The sequence below is a fragment of the Boleophthalmus pectinirostris genome, unplaced genomic scaffold (assembly GCF_026225935.1).
Source record: "Boleophthalmus pectinirostris isolate CB_2022bp ecotype Guang Dong unplaced genomic scaffold, ASM2622593v1 HiC_scaffold_680, whole genome shotgun sequence".
In the NCBI taxonomy this organism is placed as follows: domain Eukaryota; kingdom Metazoa; phylum Chordata; class Actinopteri; order Gobiiformes; family Gobiidae; genus Boleophthalmus; species Boleophthalmus pectinirostris.
In genome coordinates, this window is record NW_026571467.1 from 1 (window position 1) to 24,359 (window position 24,359).

The window sequence follows — 24,359 nt, forward strand, 5'->3', positions numbered from 1 at the left end:
CTTTACAGTGTGTTTAGCCAGGTTTTTGCCTGGAACACTAAAGAAATCTGGCACCCTATTGAATGAAAAAATAGAAGCGCATGTCGTTCACAGACACCAGAATTAACACATTCACAGTTCGTTCATCAGGCAGTAATACAGTGTGTTCAGTTCACGTTCATCCAAAATATGATCAGGTACAACACTGGTGCTAGGTGATATCAGTCCGCCCCTGCCAAGCTTTCTATCAAGAAGTACAACTCACTGCTGCTGCTCAGACATAAATCCTTTAATTGCAAAGTTGGTTTTACATCTACAATTATTCTATCGACACAAATAGTTACATTGACAGTCTGGTGTAATAATTGTTTTGCTTCGGGTGTTTTGTGGAGTGGGTAAGACTGTTTTTAGTGGATTGCTAACTATGACCATTGACATGCACTAGCCTAGCACCAGCGACCTCTGCAAGTACATGGACTTGATGGAATATTTAAAAACGTGTCTCCACACGTCTCCAACACTCTGGCTCACTAGGAAATAAGATCCTATGTCCAAAATTCCAAACTGTCCCTTTAAACATCTGCCAGGTCATTTATTAAACGTCAGTACTGTTTTAAATGCTTAAAACAAAAACAAAAACAAAAAAAAGCTTAAAATACACATAAAATGTAGCCTAATGTTTCAGTGGGATCAGAGGATAAAAGTAAAGGTTTAACTTTCATTGTCCCCTTGGAAATGTCATTGCTTTTTTAAAGCCATCTACTTATCTATATTTCATTTAAAAACAATGTACAACAGTTTTGTTTTAAAAGGGTTTATTGTGTTACTTAAACACTTGATCAGACAAGGCCCATGTCACAAGAGCAAACTTTACTTTGTCTGGTCTTTGTTGGTATCAGCAGAGCTCCAGATGGTGTCACCATCGTTGTCCAGGAGCAGAAAGCCCTGGTTGGTGATGGTCAGTCTCATCCTGGAGGAGAAGGGCTCCACTTTAGTGCCAGTCTCCCAAATCACTCTCTTGTCTGAGTCAAACATGACCAGGTTCCCATCAGACTGCAGCACCAGGCGCTGTGCACAGAAGTTTGCTGTTCCTGTGGCCCACACTGGCCCATGGCCACGCCGGTACGTCGTCACCAGGTTACTATCAGCCTGAGGAGGAGGCAAAGGCATGGTCAGAGACTCTGGTACTGTCTGTAGTACAGTCTGTCGTATTGACTGTCATACTGACTGTAGTACTTTCAGTAGTACAATCTGTAGTACAGTATGTAGTACTGACCTGCATTATGGTGTAGTACTCATCGTTGAGACTCTGGATGTACTCTCCAAAGCGCAGTTCCTGGTTGGTGCTGATGGAGTTGCGGCTCATGTTTCTACATAAACACAGGTCAGAGTGATTCTAGTGAAGACTGTCCGTCTTTATCAAACTCATTTCTCTGGTCTCACCTGGAGGCTGCTGCTTCTTGTGGCCCTGGTGCTGCTGTGACGCTGCTTTCACGCTGGTTGGACACTGGAGCAGAAACTGAGGATTGGGGCCCAAAGCTGAGTCTTAAATCTGCGCTCTGAGTGGGGATGAGTCAAAGGCGGGTCTGAAAGATTTCACAGGAAAAGGTTGTCTCCACAAAGCCAGTGTTGTACATTTACTTTACACAAGGGTTTGGTCATGAAGTCAATATTCTGTAGAAACCTGTTGTATAATCCTTTAACATTTATGTAAATACTGTATATCCTCTGATGCCATTTCCCCCTTTCTTTTCTTGTTCTTTTTTTTTTTTTTTTACTGAAATGCAAAGCCCCTGTCTGGCAAAAAATTGTTAGTTAAATGTGGAGGGTCTGTCCCCTGCTTGTCCAATCACAATTTGAAAAACAAGCTTTATCAATTAAATTATATGGGCAAAACAACTTATTGGATACATATTAAACTATAATAATTGTATTACAACTGATCAAATGATGCACTATATATTGAGAGTTCAGCAATAATAAGTGCAATCAGCGACACAAAAATATTGCCGAGCCCACACACAGTTCACTGAAACCCAAGTCCTGGTCTTACTGTATATCAGAGGAAAGTAAAGTGTAGCAATGCATTTCACAGGAAACTAATACACACTGACCAATTTCAACATTTTAGAGCTTGTTGCACGTACAGGCATTTGATATATATAATACACTATTATACAGACACATACAAAACAACACAGTTGTCATCTATAAACCGATATAATGTTACTGTGTCTTGCTGTGATCGCCTCTAATCAAAGTCCTTACTAGTCTGCTAAGTGCAGAGAGATCCTTCATGCAATTTATACATATAATAAAACATACTTCTGCATTTTCTTGGTGTTTCACCTGGTGGTGTAAATGGGAGATGATCATGGAAAGTAAGTCATTAAAGATTACTCAAACATGCGTGAATTACTCCAAATACAACTTTGAGAGTAAGTGAGAAGGGGAAACAACTATAACATGGTTAAAAGTTCTGAAAAGTCCATTTTGCTGTTTTAACCAGCTCAAATCTGTCAAATAAATACATGGACCTAAATAAAATATGCATTACTTGACTTAAAAATGCTGTAAAAACTTGCCCTAAAGTGTGGCAAGCTAAAAGCTTTCTTTGGGGAATCTTTACAAATATGATTGATGAGGAAAATAATATTGAATCATTTCTCCTGATAATTCTTTAGCAGGTTTTCTACTGTACATGGGAGCTACAGTGGTTCTGGTGTCCCTCTCTGTTGCTCTCCTCATATTTTACTGTAAAAAGAAACAAAACAAAGACAAAGGTAAAAGTTCTCATTGCCATTAAATGTGATCTGAGAATTTTAAGGTTTTTATTTTGGCTTCTCTTTCTACAGAGGGTCCACTGAACAGTGGATCTGCTGAAGGCTTAAAGGTGAGTAGAAAACACACAGCCTGACCAAGCTTCGTAAGACTTCACCTATGTACTCATCGCTGTGAAAGCAATAGACAAGGGGCTCGGGCCTAAAAAAATGGTATCAGATCGAAACCCAAAGAAACTAGATCGGGACATCCCTGATAAAGATTCATAATTTCTTGTTTATTCCTCAGACTGTTGCTGCTGGAGACTGCACATACCAGAGCCTGAACCTGAACTCAACTGACCCAAACAAGACCTACAGTACTCTTTGTGTCCAGCAGGGGATATTTAAGACACACTAATGCCCACATTACTTACTGTTTTATACTTTTAATAACCTGCATCTGAATATATGTGTCTGTGAAAGAATTTTGAAATTAATTTCACTTTTTAAAATGATTATGATGTTTTTATGTGAAATTTGTTTTGTGCGTCTCCTCAATTTATGTGTGAAAATGCATCTCATAGTGTCATATTGTATTTTTTTCTGAAATTCAAAAGTTTATATATTGACTCTAAAAGTACTTAATTTTAATTCACAAGTGCAGAAAATGCAAAATCAGATATTCAACAGAAATTTGGAAATAACACTCAAATTTTTTAGAGATATTACACAAGCCAACCCACATGACACTCATATTGGGATTCTTTATTCATGGTAACAGACTGCATTTACAGTGTACATTAACCACAAAATTAGAAAGAAGTTAAGTGCAAAATTCTTCACAAATAATTACTCATAAGAAAAGGTCACAAGGCTTAAACTGGATAGAGCTATAAGGCATTTTTGTGACAAATATGTACAAACAATCCCTCATCTTACATCTTAAGGAAAGTTCTTTTGTGAAAACACATTCTGAATATTTCTGCTTTTGTCTGCATTTTCTATGAATTTTATACTCACTGAAATTTACTCATGAGGTGGTAGTTTTTAAGTTAACAGCTACCTTTTAACTTTAGTTCAGCAGAGACTGGCAATTCTAGGACTGAAACAAGGAGGCAGTAGTCCGAGCAGAGCCTTGTAAATAAAAGTCTATGTCCCTGCCCCCCAGTGGACAGAGAAAGCCACCACACTTCTGAGTACAAACCACAGTGACACGTCATAGCTCTACAGTTTGTAATGAACCTCAGTGAAAAAAAAAGATCACCACAGTCTATTACAGATAAGAAAAACACAGTTTATTAAGGAGGAAGAATTTAGAAGAATTTTAGTTTTAGTTTCTTTACAAGTGTTACGGCCCCAGGCCTTAGATTGTCATTTGTTCTGTGTGTTCTAAATTATTCTGCTGACACACCTGGATTCCTGCTGTGGGAGCCCTCATTTGTGATTGATGGGGCAAGTCTACGCCCACCTCACCTGCAGCCACCGCCCCCTACTTAAGGAGATTGGCAGCACCTGTTCAGGGCTGCTGGCCTTGGTGGCCAGTCTGCCATTTTGTGTTTGTGTGTTTAGTTTAGTTCTGTTTTGTGCCTTTTTTGTGTTTTGGTTTCGTGTGTGTCCCTTAATTTTACCACTTGTTTTTTGTAAGCCTGCGAGACCCCTTTTGTGGCACAAAACTCTGTTTATTCTTTTTTCTTAGTTTAGATTATTTTCTGCATATTTTAGTCTTTTGTTAATTTACCTTTACATTCACATTATTTAATTTATAAAATTTTTCCATCTTGGCTATTTTTGTTACTTCCCTCACCCCCAAACGAGCTGGATTGTAACAAGTTTTTTCAATGTGTGGTTTAAAAGTGAAGGATCATCAATCAAGACACCAAAGTGTCCAAGAGTGAACATCACTGGAACAGTTTGAGATTCTTCCTGCGCAGAACTGAGGACTAGTTTAAACCGAAGAAGTGAATGCTGAACAATAAAAAATGCTTTCTATGATTCAATGACCTGAGCAAGAGATGATCCATAACAATAAATAATGGCATCATCAGCATAAAAAGACAGATTAGTATCAGAGACTTCATGACCCAAGCCCCAAAACAGAGCCCTGTGGCACTCCTTTGTGGATAAAATAAATACAGAGCAGAGACCCTCATATTTAATACACTGAATCCTGTTACTCAGATAATTTGAGAACCATGTGACTCCATGATCTGACAGTCCTCGGCAAAGTAGTGAAGTAGTTTTTTAAAAGAGCATGGTCAACAGTGTCAAAAGTTTTTGACACATCAATAAAGAGAACCACAGGACTGTGTTACTAGTCCATATGTGTCAGAGTGTGAAACTGTCTGTGGTTCATCTTCATGTTGAAAAATAACAAGAGAAAGAGAGGGCGGAAATAAAATGTGTGCTCTTGAGAAGACAAGGCAAAGTTTTGAAAATGAGGACATACACCATTTTAAGCTTGCTTCTTTGTGAGTAAACTTTGCTCTTTTTTTAAATACATTTATTTTATTTTAAGTGCATTTGAATGTGAATGACTTAATATTTGTGCATTTGTTGAACAGTGCTGAGTGAGGGACTTCCTGTTGTGGTCTTTGCAGAAAATCTAACAGTGACGGTGGGAGAAGACTTCACAGAAGAATGTTGGTTTTATACACCTGGAAGTAAAAAAATCTTCTGTAAAAATGACTGTAATAAAGAAGAAGACATTTTAGTGAATACTACAAAGGACAGAGCGGAGAATGGCAGATATAGTATTCAATATGAGGAAGAGACCAACATTATGTCAGTGAGAATTGAAAAGGTGCAGATGTCTGATTCGGGACAGTACCAGTGCAAGTTGGAAACGATTTTGTCTAATATCTGGTGGGTTAAAGATGTCAGCGATGAATTTAAGATCCAAGTCACAGAAGGTAAGCCCACATAAAAAAACATAACATACACGTCAACATATCTGGCCTGGACTCTGATACCTGCTTGTCTCCATGGAGATGTTATGGCTTTGCCTCAATGTTCCACATTATGATATTAAACATGTTTTACATCAGTTTAAAGGTCGCCACACACTACAGGAGAATTTTCCTAATTTTGGATGTGACTTGCTGCTCTCTGAGTTCGTGTGTGTCCCGACTTTGTGTCTTCTTCTGTAATTTTATAGCCACTGTGCTCCTCAAGTGTGTATGTGACTCTGAGCTGCTCTTTCAGATCGTAACCACCAAACATCAGTGACACTACGATAACAGCCAATAAAACAGCATCAGGGGCAGAGGAGTGACGGGCAAAGAGGCACAACACACAAACTCAGTATGAAAAGTCATGAAGACTTTATTCACTTCTTGTAAAGTGGTAAATTTAAAGTGCAGCTTTTCATCCACATTATCCACAGAATTTGTCCTCCGCAAATAATGACATCCAGTCCACAAAAACATACAGTGATCCAGTTTGAGGAGTTCTTGGTATACTTCCTCACGTGTGTCTTCTTACATCCACACAGCGAGCAGATCAAGGTGAAGCTGCAGATTAGAGCTAGTGACTCTGCTTCCTGTGGACTTTATCACTGATCTTTTATGCTTTAAAAATCATGTATCTGAAGTATTGCACCACATTTCACAAATAATAACAACACAGTTTTGACTTGTATCTAAAATAGAATTGCATTGCTCTGATCTTTAAACACTCAAAGTCTGAAAGTCTCAAAGCGAGTCGTTTTACTTTAGACAGGAAACAGCTGACACAATTGCGCTCACAACTTTAAGGTCAGTGGTGCTCAGACTTATCCTGCCGCAGTCTCTGACATCAGAGGTTTTAAGTCTCATAAGATTCTCCTTGTGTCTGTGGTGTGGGCTGTTTGATGCACGTTTAAAAATCGTTTAAGACTGAAAAATCCTGTATTGTGTGATGGCCTTTATAGTGAGCAAATATAGGACAAAAATGTTTTCCAGTATAGTCTAGTTCACAGGTGTCAAACATAAGGCCCGGGGGCCAGACCCGGCCCTCCAAGACCTTTAATCTGGCCCTCGGCTGATTTTCTAATAAAATATTTTATTTATGTTTTCTGTTAAAGTATTGGTTTAATTTATAATTTTCTGCGGTGCTTAGTATAGCAGCGTCTCCAGCGTCTGTACGTGGCCCCTCCCACCAGAGCAGCACAAATGAAGACTTGTCTCTTTCCAAACGCTCTTAAAGGACGATTGTTTTGACTGTTGACCGTGACACCCTCATCAGAAAAATGTCCAACATGAGAAAAGTGGAGCCGAGTGCAGGATTTTACAAGAAAAACTGACTTATTCCTATTTACATACAAGTTATTTTTAAAATGTTGTGTTGAAATAGCATTTTCTTAAAGTTTCAGGTTGTTCATAATATTATAATATTTTGTAAAAGAAAGAGTTCATCAATTAAAAAAGATTTCTGTAATAGATTTGTGTTTGTCTGCACAAATATCTGAACTTATTGCTATTTTTGCGGTTTATATGCCATGAGTTTTCTGATCCCGCCCCTTTGGGATCAAAGTAAACTGGATATGGCCCCCGGACCAAAATGAGTTTGACACCCCTGGTCTAGTTTATCACTACTTCCAAATAATATTCACACTGTAAAAATGCAATAGTTTCAAATGTCAACTAGATGAACCAAGAAATGTAAACCAGGCATAATGCTTTTTCTTTTCAGATTTTTCTGATTTATATGTCATAAACGGGACCACCATCAGACCTGAACATGAATCACAGTCTCCAGCACCACACGACTCGCCACCATCAGGTCTGCATGTCATAACAATTAATCAAAAATGATCAACACGTGATTGTGAAGCACCTCTATGTGATGTTATGGAATAGCTGAGGTTGTTTGTCAAAAGGTTGATGGTTCAGTCCTAGACTGGTGTTATGTTTAGGGGTGTCAAATTACCTCGTTAATTGCAATTAATTAATTACAGTCATATTTAGGGCGTTATGTTTTTTAATTGCGTTAATCTTATTTTTAATCTCTAAATTTACTGTTTCTGTATGCGAGTTGCCTTATTATAAAATCAGTTTTTATGTGTTGTTAGGACACAGTCCCACACTGTGCAGTCCTGCTCCGCTCACTCCTGCAAAGAATTGTAATTTTCATTCCCAGTCTTGCCCGCATCTGCGATAAACCTGTTCTGTGCCTGTGTCACGATGTTTTCAGAGATCAGACGATCTCTGAAAACATCGTGACACAGGCACAGAACAGACTCTCCTTCACCTTCAACACCCCTCTGTCACAGAGAGAACACTCATATTCCACTGAGTCGTGTCCTTTAGTCCAACAGAAGCTGAACCGCATCAGCACAAGAGCATTTTTTTTCTTTTCTCCGCTTAGTTTATGCAAATTAGCCATGTGGTTTTAAGTTTCATTCCTGTGAGACTTGCACAAAGCTGCATTAAACACATTATAAGGTCAAACGGGCTGATGTGGCTCTAGAGTGGTGATGGTTTATATGTTGTAAAGTTGAGTTTATTTATGCAGATTAGTAATAGTATTAATAATGATACTTATATAAAAACTTATATAAAAATTATATTATATGTATGAAAATAATGTAATAATGAATTCAGAATGAAAATACCTCAAGTTGAAGGCTTTTCTCAGCAATTTTTAGGTGAGATTAAAAAAGAGATTAATTAGATAAATTAATTACAAATCATAATTAATTAATCTCTCAATTTGTTTATTGCTTGACAGCACTAATTATATTGTTTTGCTGTTTAAATGTGTTATCAAAGTGGGAACATATCATCTTTTTGCAAACTGTCAAGTAGGGGTCCCTCAAGGATAAATTTTGGAGCCCATTGTATTTTCTTTCTTCATTAAAGATCTGCCAGATGTTTGTATGCAATGTGATATGTCAGATTCTCAGCTGCTAAAACAGAGAGTGCCTCTTAGCTCTGGTCTGCTGTCCCGCCTCACGCATGCCCACAAGATTCACCAGATGCGTCCCTCTACTTAGCTCTTTCAGGCGCTGTATCTGTCCTTGTTGGCACGTCCCTCTGCCCAGTCCAGCCTCGCCCGTTCCCGCTGCCCCACCTGTTCACGTTCCCATTTCTTCACAGCTGTTCTGTTTCTCGTCTCTCCCGTTTCCGGAGTCGCGTCTTCATGCCCCAGGTCTGCCACCCCACTCATGCCCTCTGTCTGTCTTTTCAAGGAAGACCCAGTCCTTCACTCACATATAAAAACACACATCAAACAATCAAATCAAAACAAATAAAATCATACCGAGTAAAAAACAAGGGTTCATCTTCTCACATTTGACATATACAAGTGCAAAACTGACACTTACTTATAAAAGCTGACCAAACTTTAGGGCATCTTCTTTGGGGCATCTTTACAAATATGACTGATGAGGAAAAAAATACTGAATCCTTTCTCCTGATAATTCTTCAGCAGATTTTCTATTGTACATGGGAACTACAGTGGTTCTGGGGTCCCTCTCTGTTGCTCTCCTCATATTTTACTGTAAAAAGAAACTAAACAAAGACAAAGGTAAAAGTTCTCATTGCCATTAAATGTGACCTGAGAATTGTAAGGTTTTTATTTTGGCTTCTCTCTCTGCAGAAGTTCCAGTGAACAGTGAATCTGCTGAAGGCCTAGAGGTGAGTGGAATACAGACAGACCAGTGTGTCTTTAAACTTGTTGATTTTATGTATTTTTTTCTTTTACTTTTGAGCCTGCCTTAAGTCACTGTTGTACTAAATATTGAGCAAATACTACCAACTCCTGGAAGTGGTCGTCTTAAACAAGTGGAGGCCCTGAGTGGTCACTGCCATGATCCTGTTTAGCAAAAAGAAAAGAAACAAACCTGTGCATAAGTTTTTATTTTTATTTTTATTATTATTCAAAAGCAGGGGCAGCATCAGACATTTCTTGTTGGAGGAGCTAAAGGAGTGGTAGGTCTTCAATGTGGGTGCTCACTTTACATGTTCATTTAGGGCACAGGTGTCAAACATAAGGCCCGGGGGCCAGACCCGGCCCTCCAAGACCTTTATCTGGCCCTCAGCTGATTTTCTACTAAAATATTTTAATTATGTTTTCTATTAAAATATTGGTTTCATTTATAATTTTCTGCGGTGCTTAGTATAGCAGCGTCTCCAGCGTCTGTACGTGGCCCCTCCCACCAGAGCAGCACAAATGAAGACTTGTCTCTTTCCAAACGCTTTTAAAGGACGATCGTTTTTACTGTTGACCGTGACACCCTCATCAGCAAAATGTCCAACATGAGAAAAGTGGAGCCGAGTGCAGGATTTTACAAGAAAAATTGACTTATTCCTATTTACATACAAGTTATTTTTAAAATGATGTGTTGAAATTGCATTTTTCTTAAAGTTTCAGGTTGTTCATAATATTATAATATTTTGTAAAAGAAAGAGTTCATCAATTAAAAAAGATTTCTGTAATAGATTTGTGTTTCTCTGCACAAATATCTGAACTTATTGCTATTTTTGGGGTTTATATGCCATGAGTTTTCTGATCCGGCCCCTTTGGGATCAAAGTAAACTGGATACAGCCCCCGGACCAAAATGAGTTTGACACCCCTGATTTAGGGCCTTTTAACAATGGAGCACACACCTAACATTTTGAACTCTCAGTGTTTGCCATTTGAAAATGTTTTGTTAAGATTGCATGTCCTATGAAAATGGGGCAGGTCTTTGGGGGTGCTATGTTGCTATGTGGGTGCATTGGCCATTGTAGGGGTGCTCTCAAGTTGCCCCCTGGCTCCACCCCTGTTCAAAAGTGTTTTATTTCATAACACAAGTAATGCAAATGTTCATCAGACCACCCTGAGGAAGACCGCTAGTGAGCAGTCACCAACAAGGACCACGCCAACAATGACATAGTGCGAAGAAGAAGAAGTTTATTGATAATGTATGAGGGGCAGAGATGGCTGGGTTCAGGCTCCGGGTGGGGACTCTGTCTCAATCTTCAATTGGCCCAGCCAGAACGTGACCCCCCTCGTAGGCGTCTTATGCAGGCATGTCCAAACTATGGCCCGTGGGCTAAATGCGGCCCTCAGACAAATGTTTCTTGGCCCTCAGGCTTCCAGGTGAATTGGTCCAAATTACCTTGCATCAATTAAAAACAAACTTTTTACTACCTTGATAAAGCCGATATTTAATATTTAGTGTGTGGTTTTAAGGATTTGAGCATAAATAAAGGATTGATGGATCATTCTTGCACATATTTCAATTATTCACTGTATTGAGCACCAGTTTACAGCTGTCGATCAGCCCTCTGCTTCGTCTTTGTTTAGATATGTGGCTCTTGATGAAAAAAGTTTGGACACCCCTGGTCTTATGGCTGAAAGGGGGATAAGACAGGGGGTGGGAGGTTGGGGTCGAGTTAGCCGAGACAAACTGGGATGATGGGAAAGGCTGCTACAAATAGGCTTCTGGGAAATTAGAGGTGTGATGGAAGTGAGTTGTGGTTCGCTGATGAGGAGGAGAGGGCGATTGGGGCGCGGTCCTGCTCCTGAATCTCAGTTAAACATATTAACTACACTTATCTGACCAAATTAACCTCATACTGAAAATACAACCTCACGCTCAGGCCCTAGTAAAAAGACACTCTACAATTGTGAAAATAGAAATAAATTGCTGGGTTGCAGGTGGCATCACAACATTCTACAGGCCAATAATATTTAATACAGATGGGGGACACTTAAAATTAGTATTAAATTGCATTTTTTGGGTCTAGTCACTAGTAAAAATTATCAGGATCAACATTTTTGAATTTACTTTTTAGATATTTTGTCATGAAAGTACAATGTAATCAATAAGAAAAACTGTCTGTTGCCCCTCATCTGGGAGTACAGAATCAAAAATCTGAAACAACCGATACAGTGCTCCCCCGAGTGAATGTCCAAAGGAGCTGAGTGTCAAGTACAGCCAGCGTCATTATTGCCTGAGACATTTCCTCTATTATTTCAGGGGGGCAGGGAGTACGAGGAGGTCCCGGAGCAACAGGTCCAGAGCTCTCCTGACTTTTACAGTTTGGCCTTAGCTCCAGCTCAGGCAGAGGTGAGTCATGTGATCTGACACTATAAACAAGATTTGATAGTGAAACTTCTCTAAATCTACACACACACACAAACACACATGTATAAGTAAAGTCAATGTCAATAATTTCTTGTTTATTCCTCAGAGCGTTGACTGCATTTACCAGAACACAGAACCTGGACTTTACTGACCCAAGCCACACCTACAACACCCTGTTTATCCAGCAGACACTTTGCAAAGCAGTGGTCTCCAAATTTTTCCCTCTGGTGCGCTACTTTTACAAACCGAAAATACCAGAGAGCTACTTGTTTTAACAGTCACAAGAAATGACTATATATAAAAGCCACGTGGCACAGTTAGATGCCTAGAAAACATAAACCATTATCCATTTATTAGTGCACAAACTTACACTGCAAAAACCTAAATCTAGCCAAGTTGAGATGACTAGAATTTAGAAAGTTTTATCATTTAAGTAAATTTCACTTGACAACTAAAATGATCTACCAATGGAAAAGACTTTTGGTACTTGCTCCACTTAAAATAAGAAAAAACAACAACTTTATACACTTAAAATAAGAAACAAGCTTACTTGTCCAGTTAAATCTACTGAAATAAAGCAAAATATTCTTAATTTATGTCATTTTAATTTAGCTAGTACTGGATTTTTGCAGTGCAGGCATCAAAATGATACATGTACTGTGGGAATAGGCATTTAATCAAAATTTTGCTTATTCAACACAATATGTATAATTCAGAAATCCCTTGGTGAGCTACTTGGAGGGGGGTAGAAAGCTACTGGTAGCTCCTGAGCTACAGGTTGGAGCCCCCTGGTGCAAAGGGTTGGGTCTGAGCCTCCCTTATCTTCTGTGACAAATCACAAGCGTGAACTCGACAATATCTCGAGCTACATGGATGGTGTGTGATCAGGGCTCTGCTGTTAAATCATCACAATATATTACCAATTAAATGCACTTATCTGTAAATTAAGTTTGTTTACGTTGCACCATTCCTCCTCTGTAAAACCAGCACTGAGTTTTATTGGGTGATGCCTTGTGTGAAATAAAAGAATCTGAGGTTTTTATTCAGTTGTACTAAATTCATCTACCATTAATACTGCTCCTGCTTCACTTGCGATGGAACGAAGGTCACAGTAACTTGGAGTCTAAAGGCCAAATACAACATGTGTTACAATAATGATGAAGTCTGGCATTAAACTTATCTGCCTGTTTAGAATTACAGATGAAAAACTGTTGAAAATGCATGATATTGTTGACTTAAGTCTCCTCAAAGTCATGTATAAAGCAAAGTGCGATGTATTACCTGTAAATATTCAAAGACTGAGACAAGAACAAGCCACTACAATTTAAAAGGAACCTATATGTTCAAAAAACGCAGATTCAGAACCAAAATTATGGAGCAAAGCATCACTGTGAAAGGAATTAATTTATGGACTAGTCTTGATGAAGAAGATATAAAAGAATCAAGTATAATAATGGCATTTTACAAAAGACATAAAATCCAGTACAATGTGTTTGTATGAAAAAGGAAACTAAGTTGTTGTGCATAAAAGTGAAGATTTCTGTTTGCAACTGATTAATAATTGTGCCTGAACTGAAAAGTACTGATTTGAAAATTTTTAGTAACCATGTGTGTTGATGTACTGTCTGGAAAAGGGAAACGGGGGCAGATTACTCTTCTTTCTGCTCCTTTTCATTCATTTCTTGTATGTTTGATGTTGTGACACTGTTGATGTCTTTTTATACTTTATGAATCAAATAAATAAATACAACGAAAATCATGCATTCTGTTATTGGGCTTGCCTCTCCATAGATCTGACTTGTAACTTGGCTTGGTGGTGTCGTCTGCCTCTCTCCGTGGAGATAGAGAGGTTTAAAGTCATACTGTGGAAGGTAAAACTGTAAGTATGACAAATCCACGGAGACAAGCAGATGTGTCCAGAAAAGTTGCAAACTTAGACAGTCTCAGTAATAATGAAATAAAACTAGTGGTTTGAAACTGCAGTAAATGAAACAAACGATGTAATATAAGTCCACCAGGGTGTGAGTGTGAGTGCTAAAACTGTAAAATAAGCAGAAAGAAAGAGCAAGAGAGGAAGTACACATTACAGAAGAAGTGTCTCTGTTTATGCAAATACAAATATCAGATACAAAACCATTCTGATCCAGCTTCTCTGAGTAAACTTTGTCTTTTCAGTCATTGCTTTTATTACTATAGATTGATTTAGATTTGACTCTTTAATAAATTTGTGCATTTGTTGAACAGTGAGAATGAAGGACGGACTGATGTCGTATCTGGAAAAACAGATATTTGCCTGGATACAATAATATTTTCTGTAAAAAATAACTGTGATTAAAAAAAAGAAAACATTTTGATGGAGACTAGAGGAGTCAGTCATGAAAAGAAAAGCAGATATAGTATTCAATTTGATGAACAGACCTATAGAATGACAGTGGGAATAAAGAAGGTGCAGCTGTCTGATTCTGGGAGATGCCAGTGCAAGTTGGGAAGGACTCTTTGGTCTGATGGCTGGGGAGTTCATGATAAAGAAAATATTGTAATTTTTGTCAACAAAGCTAGGCCCCCATTTAAATATAGACCTTTTCATTGATTTAACTAGATTAGGTTTGTCCCAGTTTGCTTTTGATTCAGGAGCCCCTTGCAAGTTACTTTGTGTCCTGATTGAAATTTACATAATGCATGCTCTAATTGTGTTTACATTAAAATGTGAATATAGGGTCATCTCTAAATCATCAGCTAAAGAGATTCAACATTTTAAGAGAAATAAAAAACAATCTGTGTCTTTTCTTGAGTTTTTCAGTGATTGTTTTAGTAAAATAAGTGTACCCTCTCTCCAGGTTCTCTGCTGTTTGTGGCTCTGGCTGTAGCTGGAGTTCTGCTCCTCGTCTCTGCAGCTCTGGTTGTGTTTTACTGCAAGAAAAGAGTCAACAGGCCTCAAGGTGAGTCTGAAATATTCACTTACCTTTAATGTGAAACTAGAACCACAATAATAATGAAATGTGATACTTTTTCTTCCAGATGTAAACACAGGAGTTCAACAGGTGAGATCTAAATGTCCGAATGATTCCACAGACACATCAGGTGAAGTTTGTGTTTGTCATAAAAATGCATTAATCATTTCCTTTTTCTCTTTCCTCAGATTGCTGCTGCTGGAAATTGCATTTATCCAGAGCTTGAACTTGGACTCCATTGACCCAAACCAGACCTACAGCACAATTTTTATCCAGCAGGGGGCTCCACAACATGCTCAAGAACAACAGGTACAAGTAAAACATCTCTAAATGTCACACACACATGTACAGGTGAAACATCACATGTTTAAATGTCATAAAGATACATTCATAATTTTTTGTTTATTCCTTAGATTGTTGCTGCTAAAGATTGTACATACAAGGGCCTGGACTTGGACTCCATTGACCCAAACCAGACCTACAGTACTCTTTCTGTCCAGCAGGGGGCTTCCCGACACGCAAAAACAGATATTTAAGACACAATGATGTTTATATTACTTACTCTTTAATTATTATTATTATATATTTTTTTAAAATCTGACACACTGATTTTGTTATGACGCTTTCCCCCTATTTCTGTTGAGGAGACTTTATTTAAGTACATAACATTGGAATCTTTAAGAAGAAATGTCTTTTTTTGTCTCATGGTTGAAATGTGTAACGATGTAAAACACAAAAAAATCATTATAAGAACAATGCAAATGTGTGTCTCTGGTAAATTATAGATAACAGGTATTTAGCTATAACCACAAACTTTAATAATAAAAAGTAATATTAAAGTAATATGCCACTTAATAATCAATATCTGGAGGTAACTGAGTGGGTTCTGTGTGTGTGGTTTGGGTTCAGCTGTTTAACAGGTGAATTATATAAAACAATAGACTATATAATTCACCTGTAATTGTACTTATTTTAAAGAAAGATTATATAAAATGCCTCATATGTGCTCTGGTGTCCTGGTGTGTCTTCAAATGTGATGCAAAATGGGGAAAAAACAAAAACAAAAAAACATTTGGAATATTCAAAAACATAATAAATAAATAATAATGAAACACAAATACACAGGATGTAATTCACCAGACCATCACTGCACGAGTGTGGCTTCTTCTGAAAGTCTCTGGTTAAAACTCTGTATGAAAAAGAAGAACAGGAGAGAGAGCAAGAGAGATTGTAAAAAGAAGTGGTTCTGTTTACGTGAATACAAGTATGAGGTCTAATACAATTCTAATCCAACTTCTCTGTGAGTAAACTTTGTCTTTTCAGTTATTTTATTATAAATGTAGTAAACATTAATTTGATTTCAGACTCTTGGTCTGAAAAAAGAACCTAATAACATAAATGGGTCAGTGATGGTCTGGGGAGGCATATCCATGGAGGGACGCACAGACCTCTACCGGCTAGAAAAGAGCAGTCTGACTGCCATTAGTAGGTCCTGGGTTCCTCCTGATACATGATAATGCCCGGCCTCATGTGGTAAGAATCTGCAGGCAGTACCTGAAGGATAAACAGACTGATACATCTGAATGGCCCTCACGATCACCTGACTTAAACCCATGAAACCAGGTAGCTCCTCAGACTCTACAGGAGCTCAGTGATGCCCTTACACAGATCTGGGAGGAGATCCCACAAGACACCATCCATCATCTCATTAGGAGCATGCTACAACGCTGTCAAACATGCACACAAGCATGTGACGCCACACAAGATTTTGAGAAGCATTTTGAATTATAGAAATTAAATGTTGGCAAAATGGACTAGCCTGCCACATCATTATTTCACTTTTAATTTTCAAGATGTCTATAATATGAAGCCGTCTGTAGGCTGAAAATCAAATTTCCTTTAAAAGAGGTGGCATCCTTTTGTTCCTAAGAATCACCCTGTCCATATTTGTATAGATATCCAACATATATCTCTATCTCTATCTCTATCTATCTCTCTATCTCTCTATCTCTCTGTCTCTCAAGAATGTTTCACTTGGAAAACTGATGCATTTTCAAAGTTTTCCTTTATTTTTTGTGAGTAGTGTATTAGTTCATGTCCTATAGCATTTGTATAGAAATGTAATTGCTAACCATACATTGTTTTTGCATAAAAGATGTGAAATGGCAAAATATAACGTCCTGTTGATGGTCTGATAACTGTATTTGTTCTGCTCAAACACCAGTGAATAAACTTTCTCCTCGTGTCCCTCCTGTGATCCAAACAACAACTGCAGTCAGACCCACACAGAGGCCTGGTCCAAGTCCTGATCCTAGTTTTGACCCAGATTCTGATCCAAGTCCTAGTCCGGATCCAAACTCTGGCAGCACCATCAGATCTGAACATGAACTACAGTCTGAGACTACACACAGCTCTTCACAAACAGGTCATTTAACAGAAATAAAAAGGCAATTATAAATAACACATTGTGCTAAAGCCCTTTTATACAGCCCTGATCCTGGTTTATCTGCAGATCCTGTTTCTCTGATCACACATGAATAATAGCCATCATATAAAATGAACAATAAATTACCCCTTTTTCAGAAAAACTTATTACTTATTACTTGTTACTTTTTTCTTCCAGATGTAAACACAGGAGTTCAACAGGTGAGATCTAAATGTCTGAATGATTCCACAGACAGATGAAGTTTGTGTTTGTCATAAAATGCAATAAATCATTTCCTTTTTATTCCTCAGATTGCTGCTGCTGGAAATTGCATTTATCAGAGCTTGAACTTGGACTCCATTGACCCAAACCAGACCTACAGCACAATTTTTATCCAGCAGGGGGCTCCACAACATGCTCAAGAACAACAGGTACAAGTAAAACATCTCTAAATGTCACACACACATGTACAGGTGAAACATCACATGACTAAATGTCATAAAGATACATTCATAATTTTTTGTTTATTCCTCAGATTGTTGCTGCTAAAGATTGTACATACAAGGGCCTGGACTTGGACTCCATTGACCCAAACCAGACCTACAGTACTCTTTCTGTCCAGCAGGGGGCTTCCCGACACGCAAAAACAGATATTTAAGACAATGATGTTTATATTATTTACTCTTTAATTATTATTATTATTATTTATTTATTTATTTTTTTAATCTGACAGACTGATTTAGTTATGAAGCGTTCCTCCTATTTCTGTTGAGGAGACTTTATTTAAGTACATAACATTGGAATCTTTAAGAAGAAATGTCTTTTTTTTGTCTCAAGGTCAAAATGTGTAATGATGTAAAACACAAAAAATCAAGATTAAAAAATGCAAATGTGTGTCTCTGGTAAATGATAGATAACAGGTATTTAGCTATAACCACAAACTTTAATAATAAAAAGTAATTTATAAAGTAATATGCCTCTTAATAATCAATGGAGGTGACTGTAATTCTACTTATTTTAAAGAAAGATTAAATATGTGCTCTCATGTGCTGGTGTGTCTACAGTGATGATGCATGATGGGAAAACAAACAAACAAATGGAATATTCAAATTAGTATTGCTCCTGTCACACTTGTGTCACTGACTAATAACTAACTAAATGTCTCCTCTCAGGGGTGTCAGAAGCAGGTCAGAGAAAGGCGTAAAATCATGTTTGGATGGTAACAGTGGTGGTACACGAAGTGGTACACGAAACAAAAATACACAGGATGTAAGATTCACCAGACCATCACAGCGAGAATGTAGGTTCTTCTGAAACAGTCTGTGGTTAAAACTCAGATTGCAAAAGAAAATGAAGAGTGAGCGGGAAATGGAGGGAGATATTTTAAATAGAACTGGTTCTGTTTACATGAATACAAATAAGAGGTATAATGCAATTCTAATCCAGCTTCTCTGTGAGTAAACTTTGTCTTTTCAGTTATTTTATTATGAATGTAGTAAACATTAATTTGATATGATTTTGTGACTTTTCTAAAATGTTGCACAGTGCTGAGTGAAGGACTTCCTGCTGTTGTATTTGGACACATTCGTGTTCAGACCACCACAGAGGGACAAGACATAGAAGTAAAATGTCAGTTTAAAAAGTCTGGACATAAAAGACTCTTCTGTAAAACTTACTGTGATAAAAACGAAAACATTTTGGTGGAGACTACAGGAGACAGAGGTGAGAAAGACAGATACAGTATTCAATATGATGTACAAACCAATATAATGACTGTGGGAATCAAGAAGGTGCAGCTGTCTGACTCTGGACAATACCAGTGCAAGTTGGAAAGGACTTTTTGGTTTAATAGCATGTGGTCTGATGCCGAAGATACATTTCAGATTAGCGTCCTCAAAGGTAAGACAACTTTGTACGTACTAAATTATTTATTCAAAAGTGAACAAAAATGCAATTGTTCATCAGGACAGAAAAATATATGATATATATTATTACTATTAAAGGAACACTTTGAAAACACGTAAGTTCTCAATGTGAAAAAAAAAAAAAATCTTGGATATCTATACAAATATGGACAGGGCAATGTCTTATTGTCTTAGGAACAAAAGGATGCCACCTCTTTGAATGGAAATGAACAACAGGGAGAGACAACGAGACAACAACAGAACTGGTTTTGCATGTGGAGGTCATTTCAGGTTTCTCCCTCTTGGTCTTTGTTTGTTTTGTTTTCCACTAGTGCTGCTTTAGCTAAAGTGATTATCACTACTGGGAGTATGAAGCCATTCCTTAAACCTACAGAAGGTGTACACCACTGCAAGGGGATTTAATATGTCTCAAAGCACAATCTCCAGAACACACACACATATATATGTGTATATATGTATATATGTATATATATATATATATATATATATATATATATATATATATATATATATATATATATATATATATATATATATATATATATATATATATATACATACACACACACATATATATATATATAATACTTTTTATATATTTTTTACAATTATCTTCATACATTTTACATTTACAATACATAATATCTTGATTGCTGCCTTGGCTTTATGTTACTACAGACTTGAAAGTTTTTAGTCTGTGAATTACAGTTTAGTCAGAGGCAGAGCAAAAGTCATTAATGTCACAGGAAGTTGAAAGTGGATCATGGGCGGGTTTTATGACTGGGTCATAATCAACACAGCAGGGGGTAGGGGCATCACAGGTTGGGGAAAAGGATGTTGGTGTTTAGCAGTTCCATAGTGGCTTTGAGGTCATAAGTTGTCTTGGAGAAGATGGTGTAAATGCAGAGAGCTCATGGCGTAAGGGGGCAGTTGTGTCTCCTGAGCCTTTACACAGACTAATGACTGGTCTGGGTCTCAGGTAGAAATAACATTCATTTAAACAAAGACAGATTGAGAGAAATCTTTCCACAATGTAAATTTCCATCACAACACCATCCATCGTCTCATTTGGAGTGAGCCAAGACGCTGTCAAACATGCAGACAAGCCCGTGGGGGCCACACAGGATTTTGAGAAGCATTTTGAGTTGCAGAAATTAAATGTTGGCAAAATGGACTAGTCTGCCACATCTTTATTTTACTTTGATTATCAGGATGTCTGTAAAATTAAGCTGTCTGTAGGCTGAAAATCTAATTTCCTTTAAAAGAGGTGGCATCCTTTTGTTCCTAAGAATCATATTGTCCATATTTGTATAGATATCCAACATATATGTTTGTATATATATATATATATATATATATATATATATATATATATATATATATATATATATATATATATATATATATATATATGACATTGAGATGTGATGTGTTTTCAAAGTGTTTTTTGAGCAGTGTATTAGTTCATGTCCTATAGCATTTGTATAGAAATGTAACCATACATTGTTTTTGCATAAAAAGATGTGAAAATGGCAAAAAATTAACGTCCTGTTGATGGTCTGATAACTGTATTTGTTCATCTCAAACACCAGTGAAAAAACCTACTCCTCGTGTCCCTCCTGTGATCCAAACAACAACTGCAGTCAGACCCACACAGAGGCCTGGTCCAAGTCCTAGTCCGGATTCAAACTCTAGCGCCACCACCAGACCTGAACATGAACTACAGTCTGAGGCTCCACACAGATCTTCACAAACAGGTATCCTAAAAGAAACAACAAAGAACAGTTTTAGTGTGAATCATGTAGAGATGTTTGACAAAAGGACTGATGGATAAATCCTCACTACCCACCATGAGTAGAACTTAACTGGAAATATTATGAAACATGTAAAAATACTTTGATCACCTACAGTGTTACAAAAAATAAATACTGTGTCTGGATTATTTTCTATCAAAACATGCACAACAGGTGAAATCCTCCAGATAAGATCATCCTGACCAAGACCAGCTCAAGATCTGGAGATGGTCTCGGGTGTGGCTGAAATTACAATATATTCTGATCTGTGTTATAATATTGTTTCCTCTTCAAAACCCAAACCATGATTTAGGACCTTGAATTGTCAATCTCTACTGAACTAAAAAAAAGCAGCTGTAACTTGAAAACAATCACCACATGACATCACAAGGTGGAACAGAGCATTTTGAGTTTGAAGATGTGTAATAAAAAACCTTTAACCTTTTCTCCCCAGGTTCTGTGCTGTACATTGGAGTGACTCTTGCAGTGATTCTGATGATCTTCTCAGTTGTTCTTTTAATATTTTACTGCAAAAAGAAAGAAAACAAACCCACAGGTAAAGTATTAATGCAAATGTACCAGTGCTGTTTAGTCTTTATCACATGTTTTTATTTTTATTTGTGCAGAGTTTGCGGTGAACAGAGAGTTGGGGGAAGTTCCAGAGGTGAGATCTGAACTGCAGTCAGTGTGTCTCAGAAGCATCATCACACTTGTGTATCTGGTCCTTCAGTGAACTCAAGAGCATTTCCTGACAACTTCTTTCTTACAATATGTGAATTATGTGATGGTCCTGGTTTACACTGGGGCAGTTCAGCATGAGCAGGGTCAGTTTGGGGATGTTTCTGCTCAAGTCTCTGTAAGTAGTTGAACAAAGCTGACTCCACTTTCTGGAGCTGTCTAGTCCACTCTCCTGAGAGTTGTAAAGAGAAGCAGGAGAATCTACACATCTGAACTTAAACATTCAACATATTGTGGCATTATTTTGTCCATTCAAGTCGCCCATGCTTCCTTTGTAGGGAGTATTATAACCTGTGATGATATAGGCCACATAAAAAAGACTGAGCTGGACAGGCCCTTGGTCCAGTCGTTTCTCTCAGTTTCAATATTGCAAATATATTTTGATAAAGTAAATTGCAGATGAGCAGAGACACAGTGGAGTCATTTGGAGGCTGGACAGCTGTAGAACTTTGCCAGCAGCACTAATAACTATTAAAGCCCTTTTACTCACTGTATTGTTGCAGGGGGACAGGGAGTACGAGGAGGTGCCGGAGCGACAGGTGCAGAGCACATCTGACAGGGGTTCTGACATTTACAGTTTGGCCTCAGCTCCAGCTCACACACAGGTGAGTCATGTGACCTGATACTATAAAAGAGGAACTCGGGGAAATGTAAGATCAACTTTGTAACACAAGTGTTTTGGGGAAGCTGATGCTCTTCTCTTGCTGATAATAATGGGATGTAAGTGGAGTTTAAAATACTCAGGACATTTGAGGACTATACTTGCCCAAGAACCTCAAACCAGGTAATAAAGGATTAACCCAAGACTAAACCAGGACAGGACAGGGGAAGGCCACAAGACAACAATTTATTAAATCAGGAAGTAAAAAAGAACATTTGCAATAATCATATAAATAACTATAAACCCAAGGCTGCTGATAAGTGGCTTTATAAGACTTTGTACATTTTTGATTTGGGATATTTTACTTATTTATAAATAATTCTTTCAGTACTCTTACTTGAGTAAAAGTCTTGGTGACTCTTCCCACTGTTTATGTTGACAATATGAAATGATTTGAACATTTGTGTTTCCTTGCACTGCTCCTTCAGATATAATTTAGTTTCTTACATTTTTCCTTGAGTAATATTATTTTAAAGGACGTTACTTTTACTTTAGCACAATGTTTGGCCGCTCTACTCACCTCTGCTCATAAATGAGATCAGCTGCAGTGCACATGCTCTTATATCGCCCCCATCAGGACACACAACAGAACTACAGCATCAACAAACTTGTACCTGGTCTGTGCAGGTGGACTCAGGGCTGTACTCTGAGGTGGCAGACTTCAGCAGGAACAGCGCCCCCCACAGTCGGGCTGAGGCAGTGATCTACTCTGCAGTGCAAACTCAAGACACTCCACTGTACTCCAACTTTTCTGCTCTGCAATAATAGTTAAAGCTCCCACATGATGCTTTGAGGATATCTTTACATTGATTCTTGTGTATTTAATGTTTATGTTTGGTTCAGTTGTTTAGCAGGTGAATTATATAAAACAATAGACTATATAATTCACCTGTAATTGAATATCTTTTAAATGGAGCTAGTGTAAACTCAGCCTGGAAGACCAAACTGTGCTTCCATCTACCAACACCACTTCACCTGCTCCTCAGTCTTCATAACCTCACTCCAATGACTCCTCCTCTCACCTCCTCTTCATCCAATCAGCATCCAGTCTGCTCAGTTTAAATCTCGTCCCCAGCGCTCCCTTGTCTTCTCATCCTCTCATCGTCTCCTTCACTCTCCTCGGCTTCACCTCCACCACCTCCAGGGTCCAGACCCCGGGGGGAAGACATCTCCTAAACATCATCTAACCGACCACATCCTCCATCGTAATGTCTTCTGCTGGAGTCTGAGCGCCAAAGATAACTCATTCAATAAAGTTTATACTAACACTTCTCTTTGTGTCTGTCTGAGTCTCTCCAGGTTGAAATAAGTTTGTTTACATTGCCTCATACGTGCTCTCATGTCCTGGTGTTTCTTCAGTGCTGATGCATGATGAGAAAACAAAAGAACAAACAGTCACATTAATTGTATTCAAACTGCTCAGTGTCAGAAGAAGATCAGAGAAGGGCATTTGGTTTAAAAGCATGTTTGGATGGTAACTTTGGATGGTAGATGTTGTAATATTCACTAAACCGTCAGGGTGAAAGTGAGAGTTCTTTTGAAACCATCTGCGGTTAAAACTCTGATTGCAGAACAAGAGCGAGAAATGAGGAGAGATTTTTAAAACAAGTTCCTTAAAGAAGTGACTCTGTTTATGCGAAAACAAACATGAAATACAATATATTTCTGATTCAGCTTTTCTGTGAGTAAACTTTATCTTTTCATTATTTCTATTATAAATGTAGTAAACACACAGATTTGGATTTGACTAAATGTGTGACTTTTCTAAAATGTTGAACAGTGAAGAACTTCCTGGTGTCGTATTTGGAAAGACTCACACAGTCACAGAGGGACAAGACTTCACAGCAGATTGTTGGTTTCATATCTCTGGAAGTAAAAGACTCTTCTGTAAAAATGACTGTGATAATAAAACAAACATTTTGGTGGAGACTTCAGGAGACAGAGCTGAGAAAGACAGATACAGTCTTCAATATGATGAACAGACCTATAGAATGAGAGTGAGAATCAAGAAGGTGCAGCTGTCTGACTCTGGACAATACCAGTGCAAGTTGGAAAGGACTTGGTTTCATGGT

The 24,359-nt window shown here is 37.9% G+C and overlaps 2 protein-coding genes and 1 long non-coding RNA gene across 6 annotated transcripts; 2 read left to right on the top strand and 1 right to left on the bottom strand.

Moving 5' to 3' along the window:
• Window positions 1-1,107: 1,107 nt before the first annotated feature.
• Window positions 1,108-1,625, bottom strand: LOC110154431 (uncharacterized). The gene is made up of 3 exons (XR_008633517.1): window positions 1,423-1,625; window positions 1,256-1,349; window positions 1,108-1,128 (listed from the first exon to the last, which is right to left on the bottom strand). It is a non-coding gene; the product is annotated as an uncharacterized LOC110154431 (long non-coding RNA).
• Window positions 1,626-5,073: 3,448 nt separating this feature from the next.
• LOC110154435 (CMRF35-like molecule 2) lies at window positions 5,074-14,770 on the top strand. Of its 4 annotated transcripts, none has more exons than XM_055164402.1 (7): window positions 5,074-5,209; window positions 5,339-5,650; window positions 7,410-7,499; window positions 9,147-9,245; window positions 9,318-9,355; window positions 11,687-11,776; window positions 11,901-13,422. In XM_055164402.1, exons 2-7 carry the CDS (start codon window positions 5,521-5,523, stop codon window positions 11,943-11,945), a joined length of 492 nt encoding a protein of 163 aa, XP_055020377.1. In that variant the 5' UTR covers window positions 5,074-5,209; window positions 5,339-5,520; the 3' UTR covers window positions 11,946-13,422. The 4 variants fall into 4 exon arrangements, with proteins under 4 accessions (XP_055020377.1, XP_055020374.1, XP_055020375.1 ...); XM_055164399.1 differs by having other exon boundaries at window positions 5,096-5,209; window positions 5,303-5,650; XM_055164400.1 differs by lacking the exon at window positions 9,147-9,245 and having other exon boundaries at window positions 5,096-5,209; window positions 5,303-5,650.
• A 3,700-nt stretch (window positions 14,771-18,470) lies between these two features.
• LOC129411982 (uncharacterized) lies at window positions 18,471-23,558 on the top strand. Its single transcript, XM_055164404.1, has 7 exons — window positions 18,471-18,623; window positions 18,716-19,069; window positions 20,688-20,852; window positions 21,343-21,444; window positions 21,515-21,552; window positions 22,130-22,231; window positions 22,915-23,558. Exons 1-7 carry the CDS (start codon window positions 18,521-18,523, stop codon window positions 23,050-23,052), a joined length of 1,002 nt encoding a protein of 333 aa, XP_055020379.1. The 5' UTR covers window positions 18,471-18,520; the 3' UTR covers window positions 23,053-23,558.
• The last annotated feature ends 801 nt before the right edge of the window (window positions 23,559-24,359 follow it).

What these genes read in the sequence shown, in the direction of transcription:
- LOC110154435 (XM_055164399.1), top strand. Translation starts at nt 5,176, where the DNA reads ATGAGGACATACACCATTTTAAGCTTGCTTCTTT. An exon ending in CATTTTAAGCTTGCTTCTTT is followed by an intron (nt 5,210 to 5,302) that starts GTGAGTAAACTT and finishes TTTGTTGAACAG; the next exon opens with TGCTGAGTGAGGGACTTCCT. An exon ending in ACACGACTCGCCACCATCAG is followed by an intron (nt 7,500 to 9,146) that starts GTCTGCATGTCA and finishes ATAATTCTTCAG; the next exon opens with CAGATTTTCTATTGTACATG.
- LOC129411982 (XM_055164404.1), top strand. Translation starts at nt 18,521, where the DNA reads ATGAAGAGTGAGCGGGAAATGGAGGGAGATATTTTAAATAGAACTGGT. An exon ending in AATTCTAATCCAGCTTCTCT is followed by an intron (nt 18,624 to 18,715) that starts GTGAGTAAACTT and finishes AATGTTGCACAG; the next exon opens with TGCTGAGTGAAGGACTTCCT. An exon ending in CAGCTCCAGCTCACACACAG is followed by an intron (nt 22,232 to 22,914) that starts GTGAGTCATGTG and finishes TGGTCTGTGCAG; the next exon opens with GTGGACTCAGGGCTGTACTC.